The sequence below is a fragment of the Oncorhynchus masou genome, chromosome 29 (genome assembly GCF_036934945.1).
Source record: "Oncorhynchus masou masou isolate Uvic2021 chromosome 29, UVic_Omas_1.1, whole genome shotgun sequence".
In the NCBI taxonomy this organism is placed as follows: domain Eukaryota; kingdom Metazoa; phylum Chordata; class Actinopteri; order Salmoniformes; family Salmonidae; genus Oncorhynchus; species Oncorhynchus masou.
In genome coordinates, this window is record NC_088240.1 from 25,113,596 (window position 1) to 25,133,934 (window position 20,339).

Consider the following 20,339-nt stretch of genomic DNA (forward strand, 5'->3'; position numbering starts at 1 on the left):
TGGTAAGCTTGACAAACAAGACGAACTGGCAACAGACAGAGAATACAGGTATAAATACACAGGGGATAATGGGGAAGATGGGTGACACCTGGCGGGGGGTGGAGACAATCACAAAGGTGAAACAGATCAGGGTGTGACAGCTTTTCCACCTTGTGGCGGTAGGCCTACAACATAACATATACTCGTGTGATTCCAAGTTTACTTCCATATGATTATTATATAAATATTAGCGCATAATCTGTTTCCACCGGCCTTTCTTGCATAATTAATTTTACAGACAAAGCGATCCCAACATGTCAAATGAACCAATTGTCTGTCGACATTTATGAAATTGAGCCGACTTTGATTTCTTGTTTCCATCAGCCCTGTAGTAACTTTTTTTAATGTGTCATGAAATGGTTGGATGGAAACCGGGTTTATGTAAATTCAACTGTGAACATGGTTTGATTTATTTGTTCACGGGTGGAAATCATTTTACATCTTCTCTCTCTCATTTCCTCCCTCTCTCCCGCCCAACCAGCGAGTGGAGAGAAGAAGAGAAGACGGGTGTGTGGATTGAGCGTCAGTTGAATTTCTTGGAGGTGGAAGAGGAAGACTTTTACATTGACTACAAGTGTCAGATCTGGAGTGACAGAGGCTATTATTTAGCCTCCTTCACACTCCACCCTACAGGTTAGACCAGTTATCACCAGTCAAAATGCAATCTGAGATCTACCTCAGATTTTTTGGGAACATGACTTAAAAAAAACTTAAGCGTATGCTACATTAACCTAATAAAAACAGTATTGTAGCAATGAGGTTTGGGCAGTAGGCTACAGGCCCAATACATTATCTCTGCATATTGGCTTTACTTGAATTGATCACATATATGATCACACAGGTAATAGATTAGTTGTTATATTACTTGAGGCACAGCTGAATGAGCATACATTTAAATAATTTACTTTTTATTTTACTGGGCTGATGGTGCTTGCATCTGATGGTCAGTCTCAGCGGAGGGAGAACAGCAGACACTGACTAAAAGGGGACACCGTCTTCCAGCAGATGGTGAAATTTGAATCTCACCGCATTACCTCACCCCATACACAAATGAATTTTGCTCCTCTGAACAGAGAAAGTTAAATATTCCTCTATAACAAAAAATACCCTAATAATAACAATGCAAGCCTATCTATACACTTTCCTGTAGAGCTAGTGGAAGTAGGAAGAATGCTCATTTTATGGCTTATAAGTGTTGACCAGTGGAGGCTGCTGAGGGGAGGACGGCTCATAATAATGGCTACAACGGAGTAAATGGAAAGGCATCAAACACATGGAAACCATGTGTTTGGTGTATTTGATACCCTTCCACTAATTCCGCCCCCACCATTACCACGAGCCTGCCCTCCCCAAGTAAGGTACCACAAACCTCCTGTGGTGTTGACAGTGAATTATGAACTTAAATAAACTCACTCATAAAAATAGCAACTATTTGTTGCATTCATTGACAGTGTCTTTCTAGTCATGGTTATACAAGTTTTGAAATCTCACAGTATCAACTATCCTTCAGTGTTCTTTTAGCCAGCGCTAGAATTTTAGTGCACGTGATTTGCTCTCTGGGACGACTGGAAGGCAGAGGCTGCGTTTCAAACTCATAAAAGACACACCCTCGTCCACTTACCCTCACCTTATGCCCTTGGGGGAATGATTGGTCAAGCAAGGGAAGTTTGCAACGTAAGCCCCTCAGCCCTAATCTTTAATGGAGTTTGTGAGTGTACAATTATGTTCACTTCGGGGCCTGAAACGCCCCATAATTCAATTTGCGATGATTGTACATCCGCTAAGAAAAGTCCAACAAAGCTTAAAACCTCAACGTCAATATTGAGAAGTCAACATACAAGTGTAAGTAAAAACAAATGTAAATAAGTTAGGAGTTGTGCTACTAATGCACAAACACGTCTCGTAAAATTAATGATGATTTTGTTTGGTTAGCTTTTGGAAATTGTAGAAATAAAACATTTTACTTCAGAAGTAGCAAGGCAGGCTAACGTTAGTTAGCTAATTAATTTGCTATCTATCACACAGTAGGCCTATATTAATAATTATATAGTTAATATAAGTAGACATGCAATCATAATTGACTCTAGTGCATATATAGCACCCACAAGCTACCGGAGTCTGAAAACACAATCAACGCGGGGTGAACGGGGATGAATTTCCAGGCAAGGGCGATCCATTTAAAAATAATTCCTTCCTACATCGCCCTGCAAGTGTATACTCGTCAGACGTCATGATACGTCATCAGAAGTGTCCACTTATTTTGAGGGTTGAGGGGATAGGGTATGTCTTAAGTGTTTGGAATGCAGCCAGAGTTTTTCTGGGCACATGAAATGGGAATACTTTGCTTACCCGGCGTGCAGGGCCGCTGAATCGTGTGCACCTACGGCCAACAGCGCAAGACCAATAAATAAAAATAAGAACGGAATGCTTTTCGTTGTTTTATTTTTATAAAGATGTTTGGCGATTGACTAGGAATGCCTTGGAGATAATTGGTGACCACTGTCAATACTGCCTGGAAGACAACATAACGGTGTTCAAAAAGAGAAGAGTCACATGTTCTCCTGTCCCTTTACCCTTGTTTTGATAGTGTAACATACAGTGCCTTGCGAAAGTATTCGGCCCCCTTGAACTTTGCGACCTTTTGCCACATTTCAGGCTTCAAACATAAAGATATAAAAATGTATTTTTTTTGTGAAGAATCAACAAGTGGGACACAATCATGAAGTGGAAAGACATTTATTGGATATTTCAAACTTTTTTAACAAATCAAAAACTGAAAAATTGGGCGTGCAAAATTATTCAGCCCCTTTACTTTCAATGTCGTTCCACTTCATGATTGTGTCCCACTTGTTGTTGATTCTTCACAAAAAAATAGTTTTATATCTTTGTTTGAAGCCTGAAATGTGGCAAAAGGTCGCAAAGTTCAAGGGGGCTGAATACTTTCGCAAGGCACTGTATTTCATAACTTTGCAACCTCAACACACAAAATGTTTTAGAATTAAAACCAGTCAGCTTGACTTTGGGTAAAAATGGTAGCGTAAATAATAAATGCTATCTTCTTGACTTTTTCTGCACAGATCCAAGCTACCTACTCCCTATTGGGGTACTACTGACGAGCCTGGTATTGATGTTTACTGTTAGTGTTGTTATTTACCATCGCTTCAAGATTGACATAGTGCTGTCGTTCAGGAGGATGTTCCCGTTTCTCTACACAAACACAGGTATGTAATGAGAGAAGCTTTACAGCACATACAGTACCAGAAAGAAAGTTTGGACACACCTACTCATTCAAGGGGTTTCTTTATTTTTACAATTTTATACAGTGTAGAATAATAGTGAAGACATCAAATGTATGGAATAACACATATGGAATCATGAAGTAACCAAAAAGTGTTAAACAAATTCTTCAAAGTAGCCACCCTTTGCCTTGATGACAGCTTTGCACACTCTTGGCATTCTCTCAACCAGCATCACCTGGAATGATTTTCTATGTCTTGAAGGAGTTCTCACATGCTGAGCGCTTGTAGGCTGCTTTTCCTAGACTCTGCAGTTCAACTCAACCCAAACCATCCCAATTGGGTTGAGGTCGGATGGTTGTTGTCACGTTTACTCCTGCTCCCCCTCTCCGGCACTCGATGTTGCCAGTTGTCTCATTATGCACACCAGCCACCATGGTTACGCGCACCTGCGCCTCATGACACTCACCTGGACTCCATCACCTTCCTGATTACCTTCCCTATATCTGTCACTCCCCTTGGTTCTTTCTTCAGGTGTTATTGGTTCTGTTCCTGTGTTATGTCTGTATGCTACTCGTGTTAATTGTTTTGTTCCATGTTTCATTTATTATATTCACTCCCTGTACTTGCTTCCCGACTAGCGTACTCGTTACAATTGTGGAGGCCAGATCATCTGATGCAGCACTCCATCACTTTCTTTCTTGATGAAATAGCTCTTACACAGCCTGGAGGTGTGTTGGGCCATTGTCCTGTCGAAAAGCAAATTATAGTCCCACTAAGTGCAAACCAGATGGGATGGTGTATCACTGCAGAATGCTGTGGTAGACATGCTGGTTAAGTGTGCCTTGGATTTGAAATAAATCAGACATTGTCACCAGCAAAGCTCCATCACACCTCCTCCTCCATGCTTCACAGTGGGAACCAGACATGCGGAGATCATCAGTTCACCTATTCTGCGTCTCAGAATGACACAGCGTTTGGAACCAAAAATCTCAAATTTGGACTCATCAGACCAAAGGACAGATTTCCACCAGTTTAATGTCCATTGCTTGTGTTTCTTGGCCCAAGCAAGTGTCTTCTTATTATTGGTGTCCTATAGTAGTGATTTCTTTGGCGCAATTCGACCACGAAGGCCCCATTCATGCAGGCTCCTCTGAACAGTTGATGTTGAGATGTGTCTGTTACTTGAACTCTGGGACACATTTATTTGGGCTGCAATTTCTGAGGCTGGTAACTCTAATGAACTTATCCTCTGCAGCAGATGTAACTCTGGGTCTTCCTGTGGCGGTCCTCGTGAGAGCCAGTTTCATCACAGTGCTTGATGGGTTTTTGCGAATGACCCTGAAGAAACTTTAAAAGTTCTTAATTTTCTGAATGAACTGACCTTCATATCTTAAAGTAATGATGGACTGTCGTTTCTATTTTGCTTATTTCAGCTGTTCTTGCCATAATATGGACTTAGCCCTATTTGCTAAAATACCATATTCTGTATACCACCCCTACCATGTCACAACACAACTGATTGGCTCAAATGCATTAAGAAGGAAATACATTTCACAAATGAACTTTGAACAAGGCACACATGTTAATTGAAATGCATTCCAGGTGACTACCTCATGAAGCTGGTTAAGAGAATGTCAAGTGTGCAAAGCTGTGATCAAGGCAAAGAATCTAAAATCTCAAATAGATTTTGATTAGTTTAATACTTTTTTTGTGGTAACTACATGATTCCATATGTGTTATTTCATAGTTTTGATGGCTGCACTATTATTCTACAATGTAGAAAATAGTAAAAATAAAGAAACCCTTGAATGAGTAGGTGTGTCAATTTTTGACTGGTACTGTATATTGCGAACACCCACTCATGGAAACATTCACAAAAACATGCCTGAGTGAATGCAGGCATGAATGCACACACACATCTGCAGACTGATTGCAGATTACTGCAGTGGTTTCCAAGTCACTGTTCTAGCAATAGTTGATTTAAGTTCATACACATCTTTTATTCCTTTGTTCTCCTTTAGAATCAGGGCTCCATAGAGTGCCACACGTCTTCATTCATAACTAAATTAAACTTACAAGAACAATGTACCTTTTGTACCTCAGTGTGTTATATGTAAAGTATAATATGAAATGTTGTTAGTGGTGTAGTCCCTAACCAGTGCTAGGACTCCCCCCCCCCCCCCAGCTTCCCAAACTACCTCCCCATATTGACATTCGCTCCCCAGTATAGTGGGCATATTCAAGCTGTCAATCATGGCTCAGGTAAATAAGTAACCATAATATGGGAAGCTCATCTAATAATGCATATCCTTCTAATTAATCATAAATTCAAATTATTTTTTAAAGGGCCTTGTGGCTCCTACATTACCGGACCCTAATTGTGGCTGCCATTTAACAAAACAATTATAATTTCAACTGAAATCTTTAAGGAGCCATAACTTATCTTCATATTCAAAACTGAAGTTCTTCCTAATTTCATATGGTACACTTCAAAATGTATTTAATACCATCATTCTGTATGAGGGTGTACTTTTCTGTATATTTAATTATCTGCTGCTTCCTGGGGCAGACCTAGTTTGGTGATGGGTCATTCCAAGACAGATGTTTTGGTCTAAAGGACTACACTTCAAATATGACCTTTTGAGGCTTGAATAGGTTTAATGACACTTCCCATCATCCAAGTGTTCCTGGGTGTTGTGCTGTCCACGATAAGCACGAAATCATCTGTTCTGAGAATCCCTTTCTTGAGGTTCAGCTTTTACCCCTCTTCTGTCAAAGGAAGGTATTGTATCTGTCTCCATCTCCGATCAATAGCCAAGATACTCAGCTTTCCGCAGACACCCTGCTTTTGCAGATAGGGGCTACCGTTCTCATACTAGACTGAATTGAATACAAAAAAATCAAATAGGGACCCCAAATATGGGGACTTTATATTTTGAAATATGTGTCAAGGGAAGATGCTACTTCTAGATGGAGGGTGCGGCTGGTTCGACGTGAATATAAAACCATATATTTTGATGTTGGAGCGGCCACACTTCACCTCTATTGGTTCAAAGGAGTCAGTGCCTACATATGTAAGTGGTGGCAGGTCAGGTGGTACACGGCTCTTGGGGAGGTCAGCCGTCTTCTGTCCTCCCACTCTGGCTGTCTGTCGTCGAAAGAAGATGCATGCTTTTAAGATCTTCCCTGTAGCAGGGTTAGCATGCACTCTCCAATACCTCTGTCTTAATTTGGAGAGCATATGATTCCGTCCACTGTGTCCAATCTGATTGTGTATGTTTCTCAAGATGAGTGTGGAGAGGTGGCTGCCTTTACCAAGAATGACTGGATGTTTAATATCCTCTGGCATTGCAGCCCTCCTTAACCTTCCTCCAACTCTCAGTAGTCCATCCTGCAGAATAGGATCCAGTCTGAAGATGGTGCTATTTCTTTTGACATGCCCATCTTCCTCCAGATAAGCAATCTCCTGAGGGAAAGATTGCCATTGGCTGCATCTTACAATGGTTTTCTCAGCCTGTGCCTTGTCCTCAACAGACAAGCTTTGACCACACAAGAAAGCTCTTAACTTCTTCATATGCTTTTCTACAGCCTTTTTATCTTTACTTTCTGTCAGTTCTTTGTCTGTTCTGACACAGTTGCTGCAGAACAAGTCTTACTTTCAGTAGCCATGTTACAGCTCTTTTTAAACATCTCCAATCCAATGGAAAATTAAAAATTGATCAATGATGGCTAGAAGACCGGTGACGTCAACCGCCGAGCACCACCCAAACAAGGAGAGGCATCGACTTCGGCAGAAGTAGTGACAGTACCCCCACCCCTGACGCGCGGCTCCAGCAGCGCGTCGACACCAGCCTCGGGGTCGACCCGGAGGGCGAGGTGCAAGGCGATCCGGATGGAGACGGTGGAATTCTCGCAGCATGGAAGGATCTAATACGTCCTCCATTGGAACCCAGCATCTCTCCTCCGGACCGTACCCCGCCCAGTCCACGAGGTACTGAAGGCCCCTCGCCCGACGTCCAAAATCCAGAATGTATTGAACGGAGTTCGCCGGGACCCCCTCGAGGGGTGGAGGAACATCCAGCCACCACCGGCCTGAGGAGAGACACATGGAACGAGGGGTTAATACGGTAATTAATGGGTAGCTGTAACCTATAACATACCTCGTTCACTCTCCTCAGGACTTTAAACGGCCCCACAAACCGCAGACCCAGCTTCAGGCAGGGCAGGCAGAGGGGCAGGTTTCAGGTCGAGTGCCAGACCCTGTCCCCTGGTGCGAACACCGGGGCCTCACTGCGGTGACGGTCTGCGCCAACTTTCTGGCAGAGTATGGCACGCTGAAGGTGGATGTGGGCGGCCTCCCAAGTTTCCTCCATGCGCCGGAACCAATTATCCACCGCAGGTGCCTCGGTCTGACTCTGATGCCATGGAGCCAGAACTGGCTGATACCCTAATACACATTGAAAAGGAGAAAGGTTAGTGGAGGAGTGGCGTAGTGAGTTCTGGGCCATCTCTGTCCTGGCAATAAGACCGCAGAAACCTACACACATCCTGGTTAACTCTCTCCACCTGCCCATTACTCTCGGGGTGTAAACCTGAGGTAAGGCTGACCGAGACCCCCAGATGTTCCATGAACGCCTTCCAGACCCTTGACATGAACTGGGGACCTCGATCAGACACTATATCCTCAGGCACCCCGTAGTGCCGGAAGACGTGTGTAAATAGATCCTCCGCAGTTTCTAAGGCCGTAGGTAGACTGAGCAAAGGGAGGAGACAACAGGACATAGAAAAATGATCCACAACGACCAGGATTGTGGTGTTACCCTGTGAAGGTGAAAGATCAGTTAAGAAATCTGACAGCTGTGACCACGGCCGTTGTAGAACGGGTAAGGGTTGTAACTTACCTCTGGGCAGGTGTCTAGGAGCCTTGCTCTGGGTGCAGACGGAGCAGGAGGAAACATAAATCCTCACGTCCTTAGCTAAAGTGGGCCACCAGTACCTCCCATCAAGACAGTGCACCGTCCGACCTATCCCAGGATGACCAGAGGAGGGTGACGTGTGGGCCCAAAAGATCAGTCGGTCGCGGACAGAAAACGGAATGTACAGACGCCCAGCTGGACACTGAAGGGGAAAGGGCTCTGCACGTGACGCCTGCTCAATGTCCGCGTCCAGCTCCCACACTACCGGCGCCACCAAAAGAGGCTGGGAGTATGGGAGTGGGATCCATGGACCGCTCCTCTGTGTCACACAGCCAGGACAGTGCATCTGCCTTCACGTTCTGGGAGCCTGGTCTGTAAGAGAAGGTAAACACAAAACGGGTGAAAAACATGGCCCACCTTGCCTGGCAAGTACATCCAGTCTCCTCGCCTCCTGGATGTACTCCAGATTGCGATGGTCAGTCCAGATGAGAAAAAGGTGTTTAGCCCCCTCAAGCCAATGTCTCCACACTTTCAAGGCCCTGACGACAGCCAACAGCTCCCGGTCCCCCACATCATAGTTTCACTCCGCCGGGCTGAGCTTCTTAGAAAAGAAGGCACATGGGCGGAGCTTCAGTGGCGTACCCGAGCGCTGAGAGAGCACTGCTCCTGTCCCAGCTTCGGATGCGTCCACCTCTACTATGAACAGCAAAGAGGGATCCGGATGAGCCAACACAGGAACCGAGGTAAACAGAGCCTTCAGGTGCCTAAAAGCCCTGTTCGCCTCTGCTGACCACAGCAAGCGCACTGGGCCCCCCTTTAGCAGTGAGGTAATGGGAGCAGCAACCTAGCCAAAACCCCAGTCTCCGGTAGTAGTTGGCAAACCCTAAGAATCGCTGCACCTCCTTTACCGTGGTGGGAGTTGGCCAATTACGCACGGCTGCAATGCGATCACTCTCCATCTCCACCCCTGACGTGGAAATCCAATGCCCCAGGAAGGAGACGGACTGTTGGAAGAACAAGCATTTCTCAGCCTTGACGTACAGGTCATGCTCCAACAAGCGACCAAGCACTTTGCGCACCAGGGACACAAGCTCGGTGCGTGTAGCGGAGTATATCAGAATGTCCTCAATATACACCACTACACCCTGACGACAGCCAACAGTTCACGGTCCCGTGCAGGTCGTGCAGGTGCAGGTCTCTGAAAATCCCGTCCACAAATGATTGGAAGACTGATGGAGCATTCATCAACCCATACGGCATGATTAGGTACTCATAATGCCCTGAGATGGTACTAAATGCTGTCTTCCACTCGTCTCCCTTCTTAATACGCACCAGATTGTACGCACTCCTGAGATCCAGTTTAGTGAAGAAGTGCGCCCTGTGCATTGACACAATCGCCGTAGCCATAAGAGGTAGCGGGTAACTATACCTCGCTGTGATTTTATTGAGACCTCTATAGTCAATGCACGGGCGCAAACCTCCATCCTTCTTCTTCACAAAAAAGAATCTTGATGAGACGGGAGAAATAGAGTGCTGAATATACCCCTGACGCAGGGATTCAGAAGCATGTCTCCATAGCCACCGTCTCCGCTTGCGACAGGGGATACACGTGACTCCTGGGAAGTGCAGTGCCTACCATGAGATCTATAGCACAATCCCCCCGTCGATGGGGTGGTAATTGAGTCGCCTTTTTACAGAAGGCGAGAGCCAAATCGGCATATTCTGGGGGGATGCGCACGGTGGAGACCTGGTCTGGACTTTCCATCGTAGTAGCACCAACGGAAACCCCTAAACACCTACCTGAACACTCTCGCGACCACCCCGTGAGAGCCCTCTGTGGCCACGAAACAGTGGGGTTATGACAAGCTAACCAGGGTAGCCCCAGCACCACAGAATATGCAGGAGAATCAATAAGAAAAAGACTAATCTTTTCCCTGTGACCCCCCTGCGTTACCATACTCAAAGGAGCGGTGGCCTCCCTGATAAACCCTGACCCTAATGGTCGACTATCTAAGGCATGAACGGGGAAAGGCATATTTACAGGAACAATGGGAATCCCAAAACTATGAGCTAATCCTTTATTAATTCAATTCCCAGCCTCGCCTGAATATACTAGCGCCTTGTGCTGGGAACGCGGAGAAAATTCAGGAAAGGTAAGAGAGACAAACATATGTGCAACAGAGGGCTCTGGATGTGAATGGTGCCTACTCACCTGGGGTGACGCCAGAGTGCCCTGCCTGTCGCCTCGATACCCAGATGAACCAACCTGGCACCGACCAGCAGTGTGGCCTTTGTGTCCACATATGGGGCACGAGCGGGAACCCCCTCCATTCTCCCTGTGCACCGCACCTCCCAGCTCCATAGGTATCGGAGAGGGTGTGCGGGAGGATGGAACAACCAAACCCCGATCTGGACATCCGCGAGTAGCCAGCAGGTTGTCCAGCCGGATGGACAGGTCCACCAGCTGGTCGAAGGTGAGGACGGTGTCTCTGCAAGCCAGCTCCCGACGGACGTCCTCACATAGACTACAGTAGTAATGGTCGATTTAAGGCCCGGTTGCTCCAAAACTCCCTGTGTCTCCCAGCGGTCCATATTCTGGACAACGCGATCCATGGCGACGCTCAGTTTGGAAATCATCGCCGTATGTTCCATGATGCGCTCCTCCACCTCCATGGTCGGGGTATCTTCTCTTGCTGACTTCATTGGTGGTCAGAGATTCTATCACAAATGTGTGTGTATAGGTGGCAGGGAAGTCAGGCGCAGGAGAATAAACTCGGTAAATGGAGTAATTTAATAAAACAAAACAACTCCAAAACCATGAATACAAATTAAACAAATTGGGTACGAAGACCCGTCACGCACCAAATACAAACAACACGAAACTGAAACAAGAAACAAAGACATGATGGGAAACAGAGGGTTAAATACACAACAGGTAATGAATGGGATTGAAACCAGGTGTGTAGGAAGACAAGACAAAACCAATGAAAAATGGATCAATGATGGCTCGAAGACTGGTAACGTCGACCGCCTAGCACCACCCTTCAGCAGAAGTCGTGACACCAGCCTAAATGGCATCACTGAAGTGATGAAGCTGTGCAGACCTAAGTTTTTCTTTACCAGACGGTTTATTACACCTGGACACGTGGAAACCAGTCAATTGTTTATAAATCAAAAAGCCATTTCCTTCACTGCACAACAAAGACCTCTGGGATCTCCTCATCCCATCCACAGTCCAGTCTACATAGCTCTTAGGAGTATTTTTCTTCCAGTCAGGACAAATGGAACCAAAAACACTGAGGGTCATGCACAGAGCAGACGACTGATAATATGCCTCTTCTGGTGATTGGTTGGGCTTTCATGGCTGTTCTGAAAGAGAGGGTGTCCTCTTGAACATCCCACTGCACTCCAAGTTCTGTGTCCCCTGGTAAAGTCTCTATATCCAGGTTGAACTCCTTAACATCCTTGGCTCTCTCTTCAGCAGGCAATGAGCCCAGGAAAAGCATGACTGTTGCTGATCCATTTTGTGAGTCTAAATCCTCCTCCTGCACAGATGGCCCTCAGATCGTTGACAAGAGTGATAGCTTCACTTTCTGAGGGCACCGATTTCAGAAGGTCATCCACATAAGTTCATTTTTACAGTTTTACAGATCTTATCATCATACTGTTGTGGTTTTATTTAGTGCAAAACTAGCACAATTGGGAGAGGAGACAGCTCCAAACAGATGAACTGTCATCCGGTATTCAGCCAGTGGTTAGCTTGTCTCCATCAGGCCACCAGCGGAATCGCAGGAAGTCCACATCTTGAGGGGATACTCTGACCTGGTGAAACATGCCCACTATGTCAGCCATTACAGCAATGGGCTCCTGGCCAAACACCTAGGAGGGTTTTTGAACGATCTGGGCCTTAAAGCAGTTCTTTGATGTGTGACCTTGAAGTGACCTTGAACGAAGCAGTACAGTCTCAAACCACTCATCATTTTCTTAGTTGGGTGGTACACACCATGTTGTGGGATGTACCACACTTGTCCATCCTGCCGGTGCAGCTGGTCCTGAGGCACCTTTTCTGCATGCCCTTGCTTTAACACATCATTTAGAAATCCTTTATATTACTCAAAGAAGACTTTATTATATTCAAACTGAATTTTGAGTTTGTGAGCGGCATATTCACTTTCTCCTTCCGAAAGTGTAGTTGAAGGTGGTAGAGTCCCTCTTTAAGTGTAACAGAGTTAGATGCAATTTGAAGGAAGCGCTAGTCTTCAACAGATAATTAACTTTTCTCAGTGTGAGCTCTGGAAAGTCTCTGTAATGTTTGATCAGCAGCTGTTCGAAGCTATCAACTGATACTCTGTTCACTGCCACACATGGCACATCATGACAGGTACCGAGTGATCCATTTACCATCCAAGGACAGTTTTTGCAGCATAGGGTCTCTTGACTCCTAATGATAAGTCCCACATCTGCATCAATACTGTAAAGAGTGACCAATGCCTGATATTCAAATATGATCAATGCCTGATTTTATTTTATTTTTCCAGGTAAGTTGACTGAACACACATTCTCATTTACAGCAACAACCTGGGGAATAGTTACAGGGGAGAGGGATGAATGAGCCAATTTAAACTGAGGATTATTAGGTGGCCATGATGGTTTGAGGGCCAGATTGGGGAATTTGGCCAGGACACTGGGGTTAACCCTGATGTTGAGATCTGACAAGCTTCTCTGTACAGAATGTTGCTGAACTGCTGGGATCTAAAGAGACATAGGTCTGTATGATTTTGCTTCCTTAAGAATGTTTGATTTGCACAGGCATGATGGCAAGACTCCAGCCTTCATTGCCAGCCCCAGTGTGGCCACTTGTAGGGAGAGAAACCATAGCAGTGCACACAGTGTCCTGTTGTCTCTTTCAACCCATTCCTCCACTTTAATGTGTAGCATACTGGGGTGTTTTTTTCTCACATATCACGTTAAGTTCCTTGCGCACACCAGCTTTGCTCATATGACCTTTAATCAAGCATCCTAAGCATATGCATTTAGAAACGCTACCTTTTTCTATGTGGCTTTGACCTCATCCTTTTACATGCTTCCATAGTGTGGTCGTCACAACACAACATGCATAGTTTTTGCAGTGCAACTTTCTGACGGGTTTCCTTTTCACTTTGGTGAAAGTGTAGTATAGCTTCCTGACTTCAGCTGAAGTTTTGGTTTTAGAGTTTGGAGTTTTTTTTCCCAGTGAAAGGGTCTTGGACATCTCCAAAGGCTGGACCAGAGGAGATGCGCGCCTGCCTCTCAATGAGAACAAGCTCCTTAGTTAGTTAATTCTTGACTATCACAGGCTACAGATCTCCAGTTATCTCTAAGTTTGAATGGTAATTTTTAAATGATTATTCTCATATTTGAGGTGACATTAATTTCATCCATAAATCCAATATGTAGCATAACATTCCAACATTGTCGCAAGAACAGTGCGTATGCGTGAAGAGCATTGCCATCAGTTTTAATGGCAGACCAGCCCGACGCTTTCTCTATGTAAGCAGTTGATATTCTCATTCCATTTCCAAAATGCTGTTCTAATAGCCTCCTAGCTTCCCTGTAACCCACCCCAGGTTCCATATGATGACAGATGAAGACTAGTTCTTTTGCTTGACCATTTGTAATTTATATTACTCTAAGAAATAAAGCTTGTCTTGACTGCTGTCAGCTTTGCTGTCAATACCATGTTCAAAGGCTATTATGAATGACTGGTATTAAAGTAGGTCACCTGTAAACACAGAATTCTTCTGCCAGGATGTAGTGACAGCCTTTGCTGCTAGACAATGAGTTCAGTCACTTCATTTTGTCTGTGTAGGTCGGACATCAGCAAATATAAACTGCTCAGAATTGCTTGGCATATTGGTGCCACCTGCTGGCCAGGATGATATGTTGGGGGCTACTCCTAGGCCATGCATCTTGACTGCACTTTGGGTTCAGGTGAGGACTAGCATACATTTCATCCTCCTCTGGTGAGTTCAATCTGTCTTCTATGGAGAACTTTTCCAGGGTTCTAAGAGGCGTCATTCTTCTGGACTCCTCATGATATATATTCATGCCATCCTTTGGCGTCTTTGGTCCCATTTTTAAGGAATCTTCATGTTCTTCCATACCTTTTAAGGGGCATTAGATGCAATTTGGGTGTGCTTTCCAAGTTTTACTTTTTGGCTTTTAGCTCAGCTAGTATTTTTGCTTCTTCTATCTCAACTTGGTGCTTATCTTTGAGTGCATCTGCCTTGGCCAAGAAAGCAGCTCTTTCAGTTTCAGCTCTTATCCGACTTGAAGTTGTGGATGAAGCCTTTGAGAACCTTCTAGAGTTTTTTGACACATTGTCATTGGCATCTATTTCAGGGGGATGTTCAGTGACCAGAGAATTTGCATCACCAACCCATTTATCCATAAATTCATCAAACCTTCATCATTTTGGGTCAAACCAATCCATTTGATCCCCACCATTTTCATCATCCTATAATAGAGCTTGAATAGATTTATGAAGCTGTATGAATTCATTCAGAAACCCATCAGCAAGAAAAGTCACTTGGTCAACACTTTCTTTATTAACCAATAGCGCATTTATTTAATTCCGTTAATATTCTAAACTGTGCCTTACAATAGCCAATAAGCTTAGTCAGTTTTTGCTCAGCAGCCATGGGCTCAGACATTTTTGTCCATGTCGTCTTCGGTTGTCATCCATTATTTACGCAAAAACACATTTCAATCACGATAATTTCCAATCCAAAGTGTATTTGCAATCTCCTGTTTGTTTCAGTTGTGTTGATCAGGCGCACTTATTTACTGTTTCCATTCCATGAGTTGAGCAGATTTACGACAAACACGTTTCAACGATTTTCTTAATATTTACAATCCCCACAAGTAGCAACAATCAACAGCAATTGTTAACATTCCTTTATTCCATGTAGTTATTGTATCCTTACACGCACAATTAATCTGTTTATCGATAGCTTTTACTTTTTTCATTCATATCCCGCATCCGCATGCCATTATTTAATGCTGCTACATGTGCTTCGTTTTCCAATAGTCAGTCACTGGCGTGTGAAATCCATAGAGCTACAGTTTCCAACTTGTAGTAGCTTCCAAGTCTAAATTTGCCACTGCTCTAGCGATAGTTGATTTAAGTTTCAACACATCTTTTATTCCTTTGTTCTCCTTTAGAATCAGGGTTCCATAGAGTGCCACATGTCTTCATTCGTAACTAAATTAAACTTTCAATAACAATGCAATGCCTTTTGTACCTCAGTGTGTTATGTGTAATGTATAATATGAAATGCTGTTAGTGGGCTAGCCTCCAACCAGTGCTAGGACTCCCCCCCCTAGCTTCCCAAACTACCTCCCCATATTGACTTTTGCTTCCCAGTAGAGTGGGCGGGTTCAGGCTGTCAATCATGGCTCAGGTAAATAAGTGACCATCTAAAAAATAATGCATATCCTTCAAATGAATCATGAATTATAATTCTTCTTTAAAAGGCCTTTTGGCTCCGACACCTACTGTGCATTCACACAAGGGAAACAACTTGCACTAACATAAACGTACATTCCGACACCAGATTACATCAAGTATATCTCACCACAACCTCCCTGGCCCCCACACATGCACGTTGCATTGCTTGTTTCACACTCCCCACCTGACCACAAGTAAAATCAGCAGCAAGTGTAGCGAGGTACTGTAGCACATCCCACAGCAATGCCAGCACATCATTTCCATGACTCAGAGGAAAGAGATGCAGTTTTCTACGAGGCAATGAATAGGCCATGTAACCATAAAACACAAGTAACTATGGTGTCAGACATAACGAAGCCTCCTCCGTTTGGCAGTTCTGTGGAGGCTTTTGCTCTAGCCCAGCACTAACACACCTGTTGTTTTTAACCCTCTTCTGCATGTGGCAGAGTCTGATGGAAAGCTGTATGACGCATATGTGGCATATCCCCATCTCCCTGGGAGCGTGGCCAGTGGGGAGGTGGCAATGTTTGCCCTCCACACATTGCCCCAGGTTCTCGAGGGGAGGTGTGGCTACAGGCTATTTATTCTGGGCCGGGACAGCCTACCAGGGGACGGTAAGACATCTGCATATGTGATTGACTGGGTTCAAACCTGGGGCTCCTGGGCGTCACAGGTCTGTGTTAGTCAGTATGATGATTAAATATGTGGAACCTTTTCTGAAATCATAAAGAACTTCTGAAACCATCTTAATCATAAAAAAGTGTTTTAATACCCATTGTCCCTCTTGCTCTCCCTCTTCTCCTCCCTCGCCCACACCCTCTAGCCGTAGTAGATGCTGTGGAGGAGAGCATGTGGGCCAGCCGGCGTCTCCTCCTTGTCTACACTGGCTCTACGTTCTGCAGTGGAGGTCAGAGTGACAGCAGCAGCAGCGATGTCCTGGAGGCCTGGAAGAGCTTTGAGAGGCAGATGGCTATGCACCGTGCACTGCTGGAGGGTTCCCTTAAGGTGGTTCTAGTGGAGCTGGAAGAGATCACCCCCACACAGCTCGCCGCCTTCCCCGAGTCAGTGCGCCACCTCCGGGAGCGCCAGGGTGCTGTCTGCTGGTGGAAGAGTAGCAGGACTAGGAGGACCAGAGGGTTGAGGTGTGGGAGGTGGGGGGAAGAGGAGGTGAAGGAGAAGAGAGGGGCTTCACCCTCTTTCTCCTCACCCTCTCTTTCCTCATCCTCACACTTCTGGAAGGAACTGAGGTATTATATGCCTGTGAGGGGCAAGAGGACAAAGTGTCCAGAGAAGAACAGTCTGTTGAACATCTGAAGGGATAGATGGGCTGTTGGGAGAGGACAGTGTTGACATGTTATGGATGGATGTTCAAATGACCAACGTTAGGAGGAAATCTGTTGAATGAAAGATCTTCTGATACCATGGAGAGTATAAAATAACACTTGGTCGTGACCAAATTGGCAGAGCCAGTCACACACGCATGCACGTATGCTCACGCACACACACATTATGGAACACTGCTACCATGTTGTACATACACACCAAATCTGTGTGAGAGCTTTAATAAAGATTTCACAGTATATTCTATATTATTTATTTGATGTCTGTTTCTATTTTAAAAATCCTCCCACCAAAATGTTCCTTTTACTTATTAAGGATTGTTGAAAGAATGGTTTCTCAGATGGTCTCATCAATATGATGAACGTGACAAAGGCGCAGTGTGATATGAATACATTCTTTTTCATTAAACGAAGAACACAACAAAATGAACGTGCCGCTATATAACACGAGTGCTGACATGCAGGGTTTTCACAAGCAGACTGATGGGAAGTAACATTTAGCCACTTTCAAATAAAATTTGATTTGATTTGATTTGCAACTTCACAGACAATAACCCACAAAACCAAAATGGCAAATGGCAACCTAAATAGGATCCCAATCAGAGACAACGATAAACAGCTGTCTCTGATTGGGAACCAATTCAGGCCACCATAGACCTACATATACCTAGACATACCAAAACCCCATAGAATTACAAAAAACCCTAGGCAAGACAAAAACACATACCACCCTTGTCACACCCTGACCTAACCAAAATAATAATAAAAAAACAACGATAACTAAGGTCAGGGTGTGACACAGATTGATGTTAATCATCCATTGAGCTATAAGTGTAATATTTATGAATGCAGTTAATAATGCATAAGTAGGCCTAAGTATTTATGAATAACTTACTGACATTTACTTTTATAGCATAAATTTTTTATAAATGGTGTGCCGGCTATTAACAAAAACTTTATTAAAGCAAATTATTGTAACGTTCCCTGAAAATTACCAAAAACTTTGCAGAAAGGGTGTGGCGTTTGCAGAAGTTGGTTGTATGCTAGCTCTTTTGTCATGGCTAGCCTACTAAACCTACATTCAGGTAGTCCTTAATCTGTGACTGCTAACCTGCTTTACTGTAATCCAATGTGATCATAAAATAATTTATTAATTTAAAAAGTTTATCGAAAAGCCTTAGACATTTTAATTAATGTCAAGTGGAGATAAAGTGAATATTAAAAATAATCAAATGGTTAATTATAGTAGTTCAATTAAACAATGTTAATAAGTGGACTGATCATGTTTTCAAAGATGATGATCAGTGAAAATATTGCTGACATTTAGTCCTATAAGGCTTAATAATGAATTATTAGCGTGATATGTACTGTAGGAGTAGTAGTAGGCGTATAGGCCTACCTAAACTTTGACAAGGGTTTTCACAAGCAGACTGATGGGAAGTAACATTTAGTCACTTTAGATGGGAATGGCTTTTCTTCAATAGGTCTACATACACGTCACCTTCCAATTTCTTACTAGGCCAAGTTAAGTAGCCTTGTCTGTTGCGTGTTCGGACCTCATCACGGAAAATTTTTGCTAATAACAAAGTTGCCACAACTTGCTACTTTGCAACTATTTAGCATGTCAGCTAACCTTTCCCTTAACTCTAAGCCTAATCTTAACCCTTTTAGCTAACCCAGAGTTTTCCTAACTCTGCCCTCGAGACCCCAAGGGGTGCATGTTTGGTTTATACCCTAGCACTACCCAGCTGATAAAAATAATCAACTAATCATAAAGCTTTGATTATTTGAATCAGCTGTGTAGTGCTAGGGGAATAATAAAAAAACATGCACCCTTTGGGGTCCCCAGGACCGAGTTTGGGAAAAGCGGAGCTAACTCTAACCCCTAGCCTAGCTACTGTTAGCATTAGCCACCTAGCTAACATTAGCAACAACAAATTGGAATTTGTGACATGTTTTACAATTCGTAAAATATTGTACGTTTTGCAAAATTGTAACATATCGAAGTATTGCAATTTGTAACATATCATGCAAAATGGATGATGGACATCTTCAAATTAATACATACAGTAACATGAAATATAAGATATCATACTAAATGGAGCATCTCGGATTTACAGTTGAAGTCGGAAGTTTACATACACAACATAGGTTGGAGTCATTAAAACTCGTTTTTCAACCACTCCACACATTTCTGGTGAACAAACTATAGTTTTGGCAAGTCGGTTAGGACATCTACTTTGTGCATGACAAGTCATTTTTCCAACAATTGTTTACAGACACATTATTTCACTTATAATTCACAGTATCACAATTACAGTGGGTCAGAAGTTTACATACACTAAGTTGACTGTGCCTTTAAACAGTTTGGAAAATTCCAGAAAATGATCTCATGGCTTTAGAAGTTTCTGATAGGCTAATTTACATAATTTGAGTCAATTGGAGGTGTACCTGTGGATGTATTTCAAGGTCTACCTTCAAACTCAGGGCCTCTTTGCTTGACATCATGGGAAAATCAAAGGAAATCAGCCAAGACCTCAATGTTTTTTGTAGAACTCCACAAGTCTTGTTCATCCTTGAGCGCAATTTCCAAATGCCTGAAGGTACCATGTTCAACTGTACAAACAATAGTACGCAAGTATAAACACCATGGGACCACGCAGCCGTCATACAGCTCAGGAAGGAGATGCGTTCTGTCTCCTAGAGATGAATGTACTTTGGTGTGAAAAGTGCAAATCAATCCCAGAACAACAGCAAAGGACCTTGTGAAGATGCTGGAGGAAACAGGTACAAAAGTATCTATACCCACAGTAAAACAAGTCCTATATCGACATAACCTGAAAGGCCGATCAGCAAGGAAGAAGCCACTGCTCCATAACCGCCATAAAAAAGCCAGACTATGGTTTGCACCTGCACATGGGGACAAAGATCATACTTTTTGGAGAAATGTCCTCTGGTCTGATGAAACACAAATAAAACTGTTTGGCCATAATGACCATTGTTATGTTTGGAGGATAAAGGAGGAGGCTTTGAAGCCGAAGAACACCATCCCAACCGTGAAGCACAGGGCGGCAGCATCATGTTGTGGGGGTGCTTTGCTGCAGGAGGGACTGGTGCACTTCACAAAATAGATGGCATTGTGAGGAAGAAAAATGATGTGGATCGCAATTGGGTCTTCCAAATGGACAATGACCCCAAGCATACATCCAAAGTTGTGGAAAAATGGCTTAAGGACAACAATGTCAAGGTATTGGAGTGGCCATCACAAAGCCCTGACCTCAATCCTATAGAAAATTTGTGGGCAGAACTGAAAAAG

General features: G+C 43.9%; 1 protein-coding gene across 3 annotated transcripts in view; it reads left to right on the plus strand.

Annotated features, from left to right (window-relative positions):
* The window catches only part of LOC135519251 (interleukin-1 receptor type 1-like), a 35,474-nt gene extending 18,204 nt beyond the window's left edge, over positions 1 to 17,270 (plus strand). For all 3 annotated transcript variants that reach the window (XM_064944377.1, XM_064944376.1, XM_064944378.1), the window contains exons 8-11: positions 521 to 672; positions 3,117 to 3,260; positions 16,130 to 16,297; positions 16,507 to 17,270. In XM_064944377.1, coding sequence (XP_064800449.1) covers positions 521 to 672; positions 3,117 to 3,260; positions 16,130 to 16,297; positions 16,507 to 16,997 — 955 coding nt within the window. In that variant the 3' untranslated portion in view covers positions 16,998 to 17,270. The remainder of the gene's footprint in view (positions 1 to 520; positions 673 to 3,116; positions 3,261 to 16,129; positions 16,298 to 16,506) is intronic.
* Positions 17,271 to 20,339: the final 3,069 nt, after the last annotated feature.